Source organism: Entelurus aequoreus, linkage group LG10, assembly GCF_033978785.1.
Source record: "Entelurus aequoreus isolate RoL-2023_Sb linkage group LG10, RoL_Eaeq_v1.1, whole genome shotgun sequence".
Lineage (NCBI taxonomy): Eukaryota > Metazoa > Chordata > Actinopteri > Syngnathiformes > Syngnathidae > Entelurus > Entelurus aequoreus.
The window spans coordinates 11,019,459-11,035,762 of record NC_084740.1 but is presented as its reverse complement, the minus strand read 5'-3'; the positions used below and the strand labels follow the sequence as shown (position 1 = coordinate 11,035,762).

Here is a 16,304-nt window from a genome sequence, read left to right as displayed (position 1 = left end):
AGTTGGGCTTCTCCAAAATCATGCCTTACTTACACGTGCACAATCATACTGTGTGTGTGTGCGTGTGTGTTGCAGAGTGCAGCTGGAAGGAGAAGGGACATACGAGTGTTCGGTCACCAGGCTTGTGTTTGAAGCATCTGAGCGAGTTCTCGTACGATACTCCATCGTGTCCTGGTCCAAGTATGGCTCGTACCTTAAGGAGTCCTGGAAACTGGCTGGACCTATCTTTGACGTGGAGACGGACAAGGACGCGTCCGTCCTGAAGTCCATCCAGTTTCCTCACTCCATCTGCCTGGCCGGTGAGCAAACGTCTTTCTTCAGTCAATGGACTTCTATACTGAATACCTTTCCCTCTAAAAGTAAATTTTTGGTACCGTTTTTGTCTAAAGAGAGCCTTACTGTTGTTTCAACATATATTATAATATAGGGTTGCGCACTATAGACGACATAAATGATATACAAATGCATGTTGATGACACATTTTTGCTGTATCCCGCAAAATTGACAGCAACCTCAACGCAATGCAGCATTCTTGCTAGCGAACTAACGGCTAATGTCACTCCACAGAGCTAAGCCTCTTCTAAGTCAGCAATCCTCGACTCCAAATAAACAATGTTTATTACAAGTGTCATTATCACTGGAGCACAATGAATAGCTAAACATGCTATACTACACACTTGTAGGAGGATATGCTAATCGCTAAGCTAGAGCTCTTAAATGTAAAAAGAGGTGGGCGGATTGATACAAATTTCAACAGTAACAATAGTTAAGTTTAGTATTTTATTATCAAAAATATTTTGTTATTGATTGAAAACCCAGGAAATTAGGGCAAAATCCAAATAATTCATCTCAGAGCCAATTTTAGGAAATAATTTAAATAATTAATATTGTTACACCGCTATCCTGTGTTTTTGTCTGATTATAATTGATCAAAAATGAATTAATTCAATGATAGCTGAAACATGTGACAACAGAAAGTAACCAGCTATTAACAGTAAATTAGCAAGTCGATTAATCATAGTTTTGAGAAAATAATACAAGCAGAAATTACGTCAGCAGCTAAATGTATAGCTTTTGTAACCATTTTGAAATGGTTCAATTATCATTTGCACACCAAATAATATATTGTGATGAATTTTGTTATCACAGATTTTACGACATATCGACCCAAAATCATAATAATATTTATATATATATATATATATATATATAAAATCTATTTTATAGTTGGCAACCACTATTAGTGTTTGACTGTGGCGTAATTGTGGTAATTCAATTCAAAAGCATTTTTTTTTTATTTGGCTGCCGTCAGAGAAGCCTGCCTTACACTTGGGAGACATAATGAGGTGGAGAAAGTGAACTAAGGTTATCCTTTCTCAGTATAGCTGTGCAGGAGCACACACTGTATTGCTCTGCCGCACGAGACACAGACTACATTTTTGCAGCACGCATGCTGTATTCTTCAGCTGTGTGCAGGAACTAGTTTTCCAGCTATAATATACGTCCCAAAATTAAGTTCTAAAGTTACTGCGTTTGCGACAGCTTGTACATTTGAAAGTAAACATTTGCTATTATTTGGTGTTTTGTGTGAAGGAAATTTAACTTGTAACTTTTTGCAAAAAAAGATGCAGAAAATGAGATGACCTTCGGCATGCTGCACGTCAAGAACAAGCGTCCGTTCGTTGAACCTGCGGCAGATCACACAGGCAGCCATATTAAGTGGCACGTGACGTCTCTGTCACCCGTCGGGCCTATGGTCAAGACAAACAAGCCCGTGGAACACCACGGGGTGGTTCTGATCTACAAACAGCTTGCTAATGACGACAACAAATATAGCTTCCACATCTACTTGGCCACCAACAGCTCTGAAATCAAGGTTGCTGAATACTGTGTTAAAATGTTCATTTCAATGCTGATTGATGTCAAGGTGTGAGCGGTCACTCATCGTATGTTTTTTTACGCAGGACATACACAAGCAAGTGGGAAAATACAAAAAACGTTACATTCAGATAGAAAAACCTCCCACTTGTAAGCTGACAGAAGGAACGTATCGTCTCCTCAGTGAGCCCGAAGGTGCCATTGAACCTCAGGTTGGTTTTGTTACACCCTAAACAGTACTCTCTTCCACACTACAGCTAGGGATGGGTACTGAATTTTGTACTTTTATTGGTACCGACCAAAGTTTGTCTGTGTACCGGGTATTAGTTCACGTAAAATCAAACTGGGCCATATTTCGATACCTTTTGTTGCACCTGACATCACGTCCGGTAGCAGACTCGCCACCGGCTCAAGTACTTGGCGGGGAAAAAAGCAGTCAAGCACTCAGTGTGGACTCAGCCTGACTACCTCTAAGTAATCTTGCAATTTTCCATACCAACAAAGCAAGAAGGCGCTCAAATGTACAATAAGGCTACACTTTTCAAAATGCATTAAGTTGATGCTAATTTACTTTAGATTTGCCATGGATTTTACATGACGATTTTAACGTTACAAATTTCAAACAGCTGGTGCGTACTAAATGTAATACTTGCAGTTTAAACACTTTGTAAGGCTCGACAAAATACTAGGTTGAACCTAATGGCAAAGACTACTTCCTGGCTAAGGCAACACACTGCAGTCTTTACACTACTTTCTTCTAAGGTCTCGGAATCGTGACCTTACGCAAAGTCTAGTATATATATAATACAGTAAAGTACATGCAAATGAGACACAGATGTATAAGAAAACAAGATAGCAACTGAACAGTATAGCTCAGTGTTAAATAAAAAAGGGAGATTATTTTCTCAAACAATTAACATTAACACATTGGAACAACACGAAAGTACAGAAAATTGGTACTGTCGATTGAAATGTGAAAGGTACCCATCCCTAACTGCACCTACATTCATTGGCATAGTGATACTTCAAATGCAAATACTGCCATCTTGTGGTCATAGGACAAACTAAGCAGGAAGTCAGTAGGTAGCCCACAGCCATTAACGCCAATCTTTTATGACCTACGTTAAATAAGAACCCTGGGGTTCATTTGCTTCTGTAATATAGTGACGTTATGAAGTGATGGGACTTCCTGTCTGTCTGCAGGTTTTGGAGTTCACCCTGACAATGACCAAGATGAAGGGCTTTTTCGAGGTTTTCTTTGAACATCCCCCGCCTTTCCAGTTGTGTCTTATCAAAAATAACACAGACGAGACGGTGTGGTCAACCACTATCCGAGAAGGTAAGAATGAACGAATGTTGCGAATGTAAAAGTTGAAACAGTTGAAGACAATAGGTTCATAATTATGTACTTCCATATAGTGTGTCTGGTATTATGTTTTATCGGCTGGTTTACAGGGCGTTTATTATGCGGCCCAGTAAAATCTGCCTCGCAAGAAGTGGCCGTGCAAATGTGACATGACAAAGAAAACTAACCCGAGTAATTCTGTGTACCGTATTTTCCGCACCATAAGCCGCCCCCTGTTATAAGCCGCACCTTCAATGAATGGCATATTTCAAAACTTTGTTTACCTATAAGCCGCGCCGTGTTATTAGCCGCACATACAGCGGCTAATAACAGGGGCGGTATAGCTCGGTTGGTAGAGTGGCCGTGCCAGCAACTTGAGGGTTCCAGGTTCGATCCCCGCTTCCGCCATCCTAGTCCCTGCCGTTGTGTCCTTGGGCAAGACACTTTACCCACCTGCTCCCAGTGCCACCCACACTGGTTTGAATGTAACTTAGATATTGGGTTTCACTATGTAAAGCGCTTTGAGTCACTAGAGAAAAAGCGCTATATAAATATAATTCACTTCACTTCACTTCACATACGCTGCGCTAAAGGGAATGTCAAAAAAACAGTCAGATAGGTCAGTCAAACTTTAATAATATATTACAAACCAGCGTTCTAACAACTCTGTTCACTCCCAAAATGTAATGTGCTAATGTGCAATCACAAAAATAGTAACACTCAAAATAGTGCCCAGCAATAGCAACATCAATAACTCAACGTTGCTCGAACGTTAATGTCACACAACACACAAAATAAACATTTAAAGCTCACTTTCTTAAGTTATTACTCATCCACAAATCCCTCAAATTCTTCTTCTTCGGTGTGCTCCACTTGTTTTTTGACACTACATCTGTGATGTGGACACGCATGGAGTCGTAGATCAACAGGGACGGAGCTGCGTGAAAAAAGTCACCCGGTCTCTTCGCGTAAACGTCTTATCAACCACTCGCTCATCTTTTCTTCATCCATCCATCCATCCCTTCGAGTTAGCTTTTATGATGACGCCGGCTGGAAAGTTCTCTTTTGGCAAGGTCTTCCTTTTGAATATCACCATGGGTGGAAGTTTCTGGCCGTTAGCATGGCTAGCTAGAACCACAGTGAAGGACGACTTCTCATTCCCTGTGGTGCGAATATTCACCGTACATGCTCCCGTTGTATCCACAGTGCGGTTCACAGGAATATCAAAAGTCAGTGGAACCTTGTACGCGTGTCTCTTAGTAGGAGCCATTTTGTGGTCTTTACAGAAACACACAAATGAAATTAAACGTAATATCCGCGCGCTTCTTCTTCTACCGGGGCGGGTGCTCACCTTGGCGGTTGCTTACAGTAGAAGAAGAAGCGCTTCCTCTTCTATGGGGGCGGTTGCTTACCGTAGAAGAAGAAGCGCTTCTTCTTTTACGGGGAAAAAAGATGGCGGCTGTTTACCGTAGTTGCGAGACCTAACTTTATGAAAATAAATATTAATATTAATCCATATATAAGGCGCACCGGGTTATAAGCCGCACTGTCAGCTTTTGAGAAAATTTGGGGTTTTTAGGTGCGGCTTATGGTGCGGAAAATACGGTACATTTTATTTCATTTGTATAATGTATTAGATTGAGTTTGAGTTTATTTTATTTCGAACATACAAGCATACAACATGATACATCACAATTTCCAGTTTCTCTTTTCAACATGTTCGAAAAGGAGTAGGAAGAAGCAGAGCTTATTTAATCCTACCCCTTTTCTTTTACATAACAGTTGCTAAAACGTTTGTTCACTTCCTGTTCTCAAGTTATTCACAATATACTCCATAAGTAATCACAATACAAATAAATAAATAATACTCTGTGAAATAAGTTATATTTCATATGGTGAGATGAGTAAGATTATTTTGAAAATGAATGGATGGATGAGATAAATTCAGAATGTTTATCATGGTTCTTCTTCTTTGTACTTTGTAAACACTTTAAGTTTGAAGAGTTTCTTGAAGTGGATCATATATTAGTACATTGTTTTATTGCTTTGCTTAATCCATTCCATAATTTAATTCCACATACAGATATACTGAAGATCTTAAGTGTTGTACGTGCGTACAAATGTTTTAAATTACATTTTTCTGTAGGATTATATTTCTCCTCTTTTTTTTGAGAAGAATTGTTGTATATTCTTGGGTAGCAGGTTATAGTTTGCTTTGTGTATAATTTTAGCTGTTTGCAAATTCACTATGTGGTGGAATTTCAGTATTTTTGATTCAATAAATAAAGGGTTTGTATGTTCTCTATATCCAACATTATGTATTATTCTAACTGATCTTTTTTGTAACACCGTTAGTGAATGAAGTGCACTTTTGTAATTATTTCCCCATATTTCTACACAATAACTCATATATGGTAACACTAGCGAGCAGTAGAGTATATGAAGTGATTTTTGGTCTCGAACATCCATCCATCCATTTTCTACCGCTTATCCCTTTCGGGGTCTCGGGGTGCTGGAGCCTATCTCAGCTACAATTGGGCGGAAGACAGGGTACACCCTGGACAAGTCGCCATCTTATCGCAGGGCCAACACAGATAGAACATGTTTTGCTTCATTCATTATTGACGTGTTTCTTGCTACTTTATGTTGTATATTTTTTACATGAAATTTCCAGTTCAATTTATCACCAATCATTATATCTAGAAATTTGGTTTCATTTACTCTTTCAATTTCTATTCCGTCTATTTGTATTTGTGTTTGACTTTCTCTTCTACTGTTACCAAATAGCATTATTTTAGTTTTACTAAGATTCAACGTTAGTCTGTTTTTGTCAAACCATCTTTTTAATTTGTTCATTTCTTCTGTTATTATTTGTATTAGCATTCTCTCCTGAACAAAACGCTGTTGTATCATCCGCAAATAATACTAACTTTAAATCTTTTGTAACTTTACAAATGTCATTTATACAGAGATTGAATAATTTTGGTATTGATCTTTGAGGTACACCACAGGATATATTTAGAGTTGTAGTTGTGTGTTCGCCTAGCTTCACGTATTGTTTCCTGATCGTTAAATAACTTCTTATCCAGACCAACCCTCTGATGCCATATCGTTCTAGTTTTTTGATTAAAATATTGTGATTAATTGTGTCAAATGCTTTAGTTAGATCCATCAACACTGCTGCCGCAAATTTTTTACTATCTATTGCATTGGTAATTTCTTCTGTAATTTCAATTAAAGCCATCGAAGTTGAAACATTAGCTCTGTATCCATATTGGTTTTCATCGAGTATTCTATTTTTATCTGTGAAACTCTCTAATCTGTTATTGAACAGTTTTTCAATGATTTTAGAAAATTGTGGAAGTAGAGAAACAGGTCTATAATTTGTAAATTGGTGTTTGTCTCCAGTCTTATAAATTGGTGCAACTTTAGCTATTTTCATTTTGTTCGGGAATTTACCTGTTTGAAATGATAGGTTACTAATATACATAAATGGTCCTGAGATCTCTTCAATAACCTTTTTTATTTTTTCCATATCAATTCCATTACAATCAGTTAAAGTTTTAGATTTGCATTTTTTTCACGATTATAACTATTTCCTCCTGTCACGTTACTGAGGAGCATGGAGTTGGGATTTCGCTCTATGGTATCATTATAGTCCTCAATTCGAAACTGGGTCTGGAATCCTTTCTTCCAATTTGGTCCAATATTTACAAAGTAATTATTGAAGCTTTTAACTACTTCCTTTATGTTGTCATTATTTTTGTTTCCGTCTAAGAAGTATTGGGGGTAATCCCTCTTAGTGCCATTTTTAATAATGCTATTGAGGATGCCCCATGTTGCTCTCATATTGTTTTTGTTCCTGTCCAATAATTCACTGTAATATTCATTTCTACATGATCGTTGTATGTTTGTTAGCTTGTTTTTATACTTTTTGTACCGGTACTTATTTTCTGCCTCTGTAGTTCTTTGTGCTATACATTTTCTATATAATGTATTCTTCTTATTACAAGCATTTTTAATCCTTTTGTCATCCATGGTTGATTATTCTTTCTCTGCTTTCTCCTGAGTTGTTTCCATGGACAATGTTTGTCATAAAGTATTATGAACTTGTTTAAGAAATGTTCATATGCTTCATCAACCTCTTATTCATTGTACACATTGTCCATATTTTGCTTTTGTAGTTCAATTTTGAAAGCAATTATCCTCTTCTCTGTGCAAAGTCTTCGAAATGTCCTTTTGGCTTCCATGTTCTTCTTGTAGTTTCCATCATATATTGTGAAAACTGGCAGACGATCACTCAAGTCTGTTATAAGTAGACCACTTGTAGTGTTATCAAAATCATTGGTAAAAATATTATCAGTAAGCGTGGCACAGTGTGCTGTGATTCTGCTTGGCTTTGTGATTTTAGGATATAAACTGATGCTGTACATTGTATCAATGAAGTCATCACTAGACTTTTGCTTGTTAGGGTTCAATAAGTCAATATTAAAGTCACCACATAAAGAAAATAATTTTTTTTTACCATTGTCCATGTAATTTCCCTTGATCCATTCTTGAAATGTTTCTATACTAGATTAGATTTGATTAGTTTATTTCAAAGGGGACAATGCAATTTCATAAAAAGACATGGTTAAAAAAGACAGAATTAGCCAGAAAGCTAGTTTTCATCTGTAGTCCCCTGGCCATAGAAAAAAGCAGTAAAATTACAATTTAAAAGAAATAGAGGGAAAAGGAAAAAAAGCACACAATTACTTTTTTTTTTGATATTGTGAAGTTTTTAAATGTTGTCCTACGATGTGCATGTGTTTCATTTGTGGACGTCTCCACTCTGTCAGGTGACTGTGTGGGGAAGCCAGAGAAAAAATCAAGGAAAAGGAAAAACAGTAAGTTCTCTTCCAAGATGCTCTCGCTTTGCACATGAACTATGAACTCATCTTGTTTTTGATTAGCCCCAAAGCACAAATAGATGGCATTTTTCTTTGCACAGGGAATGACGTAAGTTCATAGGTTGTCTGACATCACAATGTAAATGTTTTCCTTAGGCAGACGGAGTAGCAACCCCTCAGAAGATGAAGCAGAGTATAAAAAATACAAATTAAAGGCAGAGTCAGGTAGGTTTTTTTAAATCTTTTTTTTACTTAATGATGATAATATATTATTGTTATAACTTAAACATGATAATAAAATAGTACCGTATTTTTCGGAGTATAAGTCGCTCTGGAGTATAAGTCGCACTAGCCGAAAATGCATAATAAAGAAGGAAAAAAACATATATAAGTCGCACTGGAGTATAAGTCGCATTTTTTGGGGAAATTTATTTGATAAAACCCAACACCAAGAATAGACATTTTAAAGGGAATTTAAAATAAATAAAGAATAGTGAACAACAGGCTGAATAAGTGTACGTTATATGACGCATAAATAACCAACTGAGAACGTGCCTGGTATGTTAACGTAACATATTATGGTAAGAGTCATTCAAATAACTATAACATATAGAACATGCTATACGTTTACCAAACAATCTGTCACTCCTAATCGCTAAATCCGATGAAATCTTATACGTCTAGTCTCTTACGTGAATGAGCTAAATAATGTTATTTGATATTTTACGGTAATGTGTTAATAATTTCACACATAAGTCGCTCCTGAGTATAAGTCGCACCCCCGGCCAAACTGAAAAAAACTGCGACTTATAGTCCGAAAAATACGGTAATAATAAATGTGAATTTCAACATTACCACAGAAACCTATATTAAATTAAATAGGATTGTATTTATGTAAAATTACGATATTCTCCAAAATTACACTTTTTTGATACTTTTATGGCTGGAAATTGCTACCAGTATGTTAATTTCATAATCAAATTTATTATCATATTACTACTATTGCAAAAGTACAACTTTAATATTTAATTTCTATCTTGTAATTTTACCTTTTCAATGTAATAGTATGATTTTTTTTTTCTGCCGTTTAATATTAGGACTTTTTTCCCACTGAATTATGTTTTTTCTTCTATGTGTTACATTTTTTCTTCACAATATTGCAACTTTTCCTGAAGCCAAAATAAATAGGCCCCAACTGTGAGATAATAAACGTAAATGTGAGAAAAATCATATTTTTGCAAAAATAAAATTACGATATCGGTGATTTTTTTTTGCTGGTAAATTGTAATCTTACAAAGAAATGGTCATACATTTATGGGATTAAAATCCAACGAAATAAATGTAATTTTCAGAGATTAAAGTTGGAAAAAAATTCAGTAAATTCACAAGAACAAGGTCAAAATAAAATGAAATGTAATGGATTTATAAGAACACAATTGTATATTTTGCAAAAGTAAAGGCCAGATATTTGAAGGGAAAATATTACAGTTAAAAGTTGTACTTTTACTAGAGTAAAATGTTTATTTGTGAGTGAATGTTGATGTTACCAGAATACTTCATTTTACATCAGTAAAGATCAAATTTTACATGCTTAGTTTTTGTTTTTTCTCAAGAATTAAGGCGTGGTATTAGCACACAAAAAAAAAGTACCGGTAATTAAAGAAATCAAAGTCGCGAATAATTTTTCTTTTTCAGAGAATAAAGTTAGAATATTCTTCTTTTTTTAGCATTTTTTTCCCTCCCAATATTGCAACTTGTCTTTGTCTTCCTGAAGCTAAAATAAATTTCAGTCATTCTAAATTAGTCATGCAGTGACACCTCTGTGGGTATTTCCTGTCTCCTTTAAGACCACGAGAAAGTGGCCGTTCCGATCAACCAGGACCTGTCGGAGAAGCAGTTGCTGCAGGTGGCCAAACGTCTGGGGAAAGAGTGGAAACAGGCAGCCATCTTTCTGGGCTTAATCAGCCGGGAGCTGGATGACATCCAGGCGGCCGAGAAGGACGTGACCATGCAGAAGCTGAAAATGCTGGTGGAGTGGAAGAGCAAGAAGGGGCCGGGGAAGGCCACCGCCTTGCAGCTGCTCAGGTGCTTGGAGGAGCTGGACGACTTACCTGTTGATGTCCATCAAATCCTGAATGGTAAGGTTTAGCAGGAAACTGAAATACACTTACAAGAGCATGCAGAGTGTAGATACCGGTAAAACTGTATTCCAATGCAGCTACTGCCATCTTGAGGTGTAAATGAACAATTACATCAGTGCGTTTTCTATTTGTTTTTATGTTATTTAAAGACCCTGGTGTTTTTTACATTTTATTTAATCAGGAAATAACCCTTTGAGACCAAAAATATTTTTTTCAGTCCTGACCAAGAGGCAGCAAAGTTTCACACAGTTACAAAAAGAAACAATATAAGTTACATGAGGAAATACAGATTAATTACATAAAACGTGCACATTATTTAGGCAGTAGTCTGGACTTAAAAGCATTTAAGAAACAAACTTCTCAGTCTATTTGCAACAGTTTCCAAGCAAAAGGACCTTAGTGGAGGAAGGCACAGATTGACAGTTGATTTTTGATCGAGTATAAGTCAGCAGTTCTATGTGTGATTCAAATATGAATGTAGGGAGGCAGTAGTCCAAGCAGAGCCTTGTACATGAGATGGCCATCCCACTTGTGTCTTGAGTACAAGTCACAGTAATGTGTCGACAACTTATAATGAGCCTTACAGAAACATGGGTAAAAAAATGTCGCAACATTGGAAGACATGAAGATGAAGCATTCATATAAAAAAACACAAAAATCCTGCATGAGGTGGCGAAATGTCCGGGGTGTACCCCGCCTTCCGCCCGAGGCGGCTGGGATGGGCTCCAGCACCCACCGCGACCCCGAACGGGACAAGCGGTAGAAAATGGATGTATGGAAAATCCTGCACAGATTTAAAAAAAGTTGCCTAGACAAGGCGCCTATTTACTTTAAAAGAAAAACACAGCCTATTACAGAACAAAAAAAACCTAAGTTTCAAGTTCTTCAAAAGTTTTTCTATGTGTGGTTTAAAAAGTGACAGTCATAATGTAGTTGGTATTATAATTCTTGTATCACCTCTATGACAGTCCTTCCTAGTAGGGGTGTCTCGATCAGATATTGATATTGGATATTGGTCCAATATCAGCAAAACAACAAGTATCTGATGATTGTATTTAAATGCTCTGATAAAAGCAGTCCTTCAGCGTGTTTCCTTGTGCAAACCTGGACAGACAGTTAACGTCCAAATGTTCTCCAACAAGCTTTCCTTGTATTTTGGTCAAGTTTTTTAAATTAGGTAAACATGGTAGGCTTTCGACTCCTAAGAGCTTGCAGCTACACAACAGTTAAGCACACGAGCTAGACATCCTCTATGGAAAAAAATTCCTTAATTGAACAATATTGGAGTCTAAAACCCCTCATTTGTCAAATTAAACAAATATCAAAAAATTATCTTTTCATATTACTTACACATACAAAGTCTCCAAGGCAGAAGCGTATCCACTGACAAAATGATCAACTTTTTGCGTCATACCCTTAATTTAATGATTTATTGTGACTGTTAGGTGTCGCCCTCTGTCATATGGTTTTCATGCCTACCATTATTCTTGGAGTTTCGCTGGTCAAACTCTTTTTAACATCCCACACTACAATTTTTTAAAAAGATGTACAGTGATTCCTGCTGATATCATATCGGATTAGTATCGGTATCGGCCACCACTCTAGGTTCCAATATCGAGATCACAACAGCAGTGGAAAAAGTTGCATCAAGACACTGCTGGAATAGTTTGGAGAATCTTTTTTTACAGTTTGAAAACATTAGCTTAGTGTTCCCATCCAATCAACTTTATTTACAGTAAATAGCACATTTCAAACAACTATAAAAAAAATCACAAAGTGCTGCACAGTAGTTCAAACACACATTTAAAAGCAAGATAAAAACTAAGGACAGTCAAGTGTACGAAACATTTAACTAAACAAAGAATAAATACGGAAAATACGGAAAAAGAACAAAAAAAACAAGACCACACAACTCTAATGCTGGTTTAAAAGCCAATGAGTAAAAATATGTTTTCAGACATGATTTGAAAGTCATTAAAGAGGGAGACGTCCCAATAACCAGAGGGAGATAGTTCCAAAGTTTTGGAGCCACAGCAGAAAACGCACAATCCCCTCTGAATTTTAATCGTGTTTTTGGGATGACAAGGTGAAATTGATCAGCAGACCTTAGACATCCTGTGGGGGTGGAGATTTTTCAGTGGTCTGAAATAAAGAATATTTAAAGGTGCCATGTGTAATAATGTGACAAGATATGGTACTGCAATCAAGGTCAAAATTGTGTAGTCCCCTCCCACTCTCCATGACTGAGGTGGCCAGATACACAGCCGAATCCGAATCCTACTCCAAAGAACTTCAAATGGCAATCGACGAGTCCTACGCTGTAGGTTTCTCTTGTTTATGCTTCTTGCAAGATGGTTTACTATGTAAACATGACACATTTTACTAATATCGATTAGCCAAATGTATTTGTAAAGTTACGCAGCAATATTTTCGTCGGGAGTCGGGACAGATTGTTGGCATTACCCTGCTAAAATGTCTAGTTTGACCGCACGGACCACCATTGAAATAGTTATATATAATAATATATAATAAATTATGCATATCGCATTTGATGGCAAGCCAAGGCCAACAGTGAAATTACCGCCACATTTCGTTCAGCACAACTCCATGTTGCATCCAACCTGACGCACTGCATTCTCTTCCATGACCGCACATCACCATCTTTCAGTGCAGAGTGCAATTCTATGAGCCAACCCACGTTACACACAAACCACGTTACGCATAAATCATATAGCCTACTACGATGTCAATACACAAAGTAGAAAATCACTACATGTAGTGCATTATATTGTGCCAAGCAAATACCAACCCATATATGTTTGTTGCACATACAGTACCAGAAACCGCAATTAGCCGTGCTAATGTTGGAACGCATTTCCTCAGCGTATCGGCATATTGAGAAAGAAATAGGCATTGACACTACCCATATCCACATAGGTTGTATTTGTCGAAAATATATTTTGCCCTGTCAGTTGGATGACACATGGACATACTGTACAGGCTAACGGGCATATATTTCCCCCGTTAGCATATATGTCGATGTGTAATTGACCGGGCTGGCATGATAAGCATTACACTAGTGTGATGGTGCTTTGCTCCTAAGCATTCGTTGCATGAACACACTAGCGTTGTTAGACAATGTCAAAGACCGTATTGGACGATATAGTTTACATACGAAATGTCAATTTCCATTCATTACAAATAATAAGAAAACATAAATGCCTGACTTATCTATCAAGGAGGAAATTAACAAATTTGGCGTCAGATGAAAAAAAATCTTCTTCGCCTTCAGTCGTCTCCATCTTTTAAAGGCATCCCAGAGACAAATCCTTATTTTGTTCCTGGCTTCGTCATGAATAAGTTGAGAATTGTAACGAAGCCTTTTAGATTTACTAAGGTCTGAAATGTTTAGTAACTTTACCAGTGGCAGGAGCTCAACGAAGGTGGTGGTGCGTAACTGGCAACCTGAATGTGACACACTCACAGACTTTCTAATTGGTCAAACAGTGAAAGGCGGTGCATTGAAATTAAAACAATAACAAGATTTCGGGGCTGTAAATAAAATGTTGAAATGAGCATATCCCGGCTGAACTACTGTTATCAGTTATAGAGGTATTCAAAAAGAACATGATTTATTAATGCCTTTTGACATATCAGGGCCATTTAATGATGACTTGACATGAAGTTATTACATATGGCACCTTTAAAACCAAACAATAACATTTTCAAATTAATTCTAAAATGAACTGAGAGCCAGTGAAGGGATGCTAAAAAGGAGATAATGTGCTCATGGTTTTTTTGTGCTAGTTGAAAGGCGAGCAGCAGCATTTTGGACTACGGTAAGTGCAATCGAACGATTGAGCCCTGCTTCACTCCGACATAAAGTGAGTTCCAGTAGTCCAAACCTGATAAAATAACAACATGGATTACCTGCTCAAAGCCGTTAAAGATAAAACTCATTTAATTATTACTAAAAGTCAGAAATGATAAAAACTGGATCAAGCAACAGAGTTATCTGCTGTTCCCATTTAAAATCATTGTTAAACTTAAAACCAAGATTTGTGACAGTGGGTTTAAAATGGATGCATCAGGAGGTCCAAGAGTGAGCATTCTGGTTTACATTTGAGCCAAATAAAATGATTTTAGGGAAGTTTACCGCCAACCATGCTTTTAGATCCTCAAGACAAATCTGGTCAACATTAACAACTAACTTAAACCGTAGAAATAAATAATTGTGTCATCTGCATTGAAATACATTCAGCGTCAGACACATTTGGACCCAAATCATTAATGTAAGAGGGGCCCCAAAACAGACCCCTCGTGCACCCCCTTGTTTTCTATTGTCGACCAACTGAGGTTGAGTTAAAGAACGTAGACCGACATTATCTTTTCTTCCAGTTGCACTTCCTCTACAGCAGATTTTTTTTTAACGTCTGTTATGTTGTCAGGTGATAGTATGCGGAATACTTGTGTATAAAATGTGATCGAGTTATCAATAGTATTTTTTTTTTTTTTTTGAGGAGGACGATTTATTTCCCCAATGGGGGGCATGGCAGTAAGTAATTGGGAACTACTACTCGTGTAGTTCCAATACTTTTTGTCCATAAAGTGCAAAGACGTGGAAGAGAAGAAAATAATATGTAGTATAGTTTAAATGTGATTTTATTTGATGCAACTTAAACCATTAACTTGACCATTAACACTAATGAATGAAAGTTTATTTTGTTTTCCACTTTCAGACATGATCAACGAAGAAGACAAGGGACCATCTTAAACACTTTTTGTTTAGGTCTACTTTAATAACTGACATCCAGGTGAGGAAAGTGCTCACCTTCATCTCGATGGAAATTTTCTCTTAGTTCCTCTTTAATTGGACAATCTCTGGACACCCCAATCAGTAGTTTTTTTTCTACTGTAAGAATTATTCAGAGTTGTGTACGGACAGACACTAACCACTATCAAACATTGAGCATTACACCAAAAACAACTTTTAATATTTAATGTGGCACATCTGCCAAGTAGTGTGGACAGATCTTGGTTGGAGCATCTCTGCGTGGAGTTTGCTTCTCCGAATTGACTAAATCGTCAGTAGGTGTGAATCTTTGTCTACTTGTGTCCTGTGGTGGACATGCGACCAGTCTAGGGTATACCCTGCCTGTCACCTGAAAGTCGGCTGGGATAAGCTCTAGCTCAAGGTGGGTCCAAAGTGCAGCCTGCAGAAATGTTTTTTAACGGCCCGCCGCATATTGTAAACATACTATTACAAAAACACAAAGTGGAATAATAGAGCGAATAACGTGTAAAGTAAAGGAAAAAAGTTGAAAGAAAAGGAAAAAAGTTGAAATGTTGACACTAAAAACTAGGGATGCAAGATGTTTTTTTTCCAGGCCAATATAGATACAGATAGCTTCCTTCTCCTCAAAAACGATACAGATAACCAAATAACTTATTAACCAGCTATTATTTTTCAAATGTAATTTGTGCACATGCAACTTTCTTTGCATTTGGCTTTTTTGGCAGCTTCTCCAGGATGGTTTTCAAAACATGCTGGCAGTCCAGGTGGCTGATAAGGTTTGATGTGTCGACGAAATGTTTGCAGAACATTCGGTGAAAAAAGCATGCAAAATGTTTGCGACACGTGCTTCAGTTACTCACTCTAACCTACCTACAGCACAGTAGGAGCAATCTTGCATCATTGTAGCTATATATATATATATATATATATATATATATATATATATATATATATATATATATATATATATATATATATATATATATATATATATATATATATACATACACACTACCGTTCAAAAGTTTGGAGTCACCCAAACAATTTTGTGGAATAGCCTTCATTTCTAACAACAAGAATAGACTGTCGAGTTTCAGATGAAAGTTCTCTTTTTCTGGCCATTTTGAGCGTTTAATTGACCCCACAAATGTGATGCTCCAGAAAGAAAGGTCAGTTTTGTAGCTTCTGTAACGAGCTAAACTGTTTTCAGATGTGTGAACATGATTGCACAAGGGTTTTCTAATCATCAATTAGCC

General features: G+C 36.9%; 1 protein-coding gene across 2 annotated transcripts in view; it reads left to right on the top strand.

Moving 5' to 3' along the window:
- si:dkeyp-97b10.3 (uncharacterized) overlaps positions 1-15,950 on the top strand; it is a 33,822-nt gene extending 17,872 nt beyond the window's left edge. For both annotated transcript variants that reach the window (XM_062060092.1, XM_062060091.1), the window contains exons 10-17: positions 76-299; positions 1,626-1,876; positions 1,965-2,090; positions 3,082-3,217; positions 8,062-8,109; positions 8,269-8,337; positions 9,960-10,250; positions 14,993-15,950. In XM_062060092.1, the coding sequence (XP_061916076.1) occupies positions 76-299; positions 1,626-1,876; positions 1,965-2,090; positions 3,082-3,217; positions 8,062-8,109; positions 8,269-8,337; positions 9,960-10,250; positions 14,993-15,027 (1,180 nt within the window). In that variant the 3' untranslated portion in view covers positions 15,028-15,950. The remainder of the gene's footprint in view (positions 1-75; positions 300-1,625; positions 1,877-1,964; positions 2,091-3,081; positions 3,218-8,061; positions 8,110-8,268; positions 8,338-9,959; positions 10,251-14,992) is intronic.
- Positions 15,951-16,304: the final 354 nt, after the last annotated feature.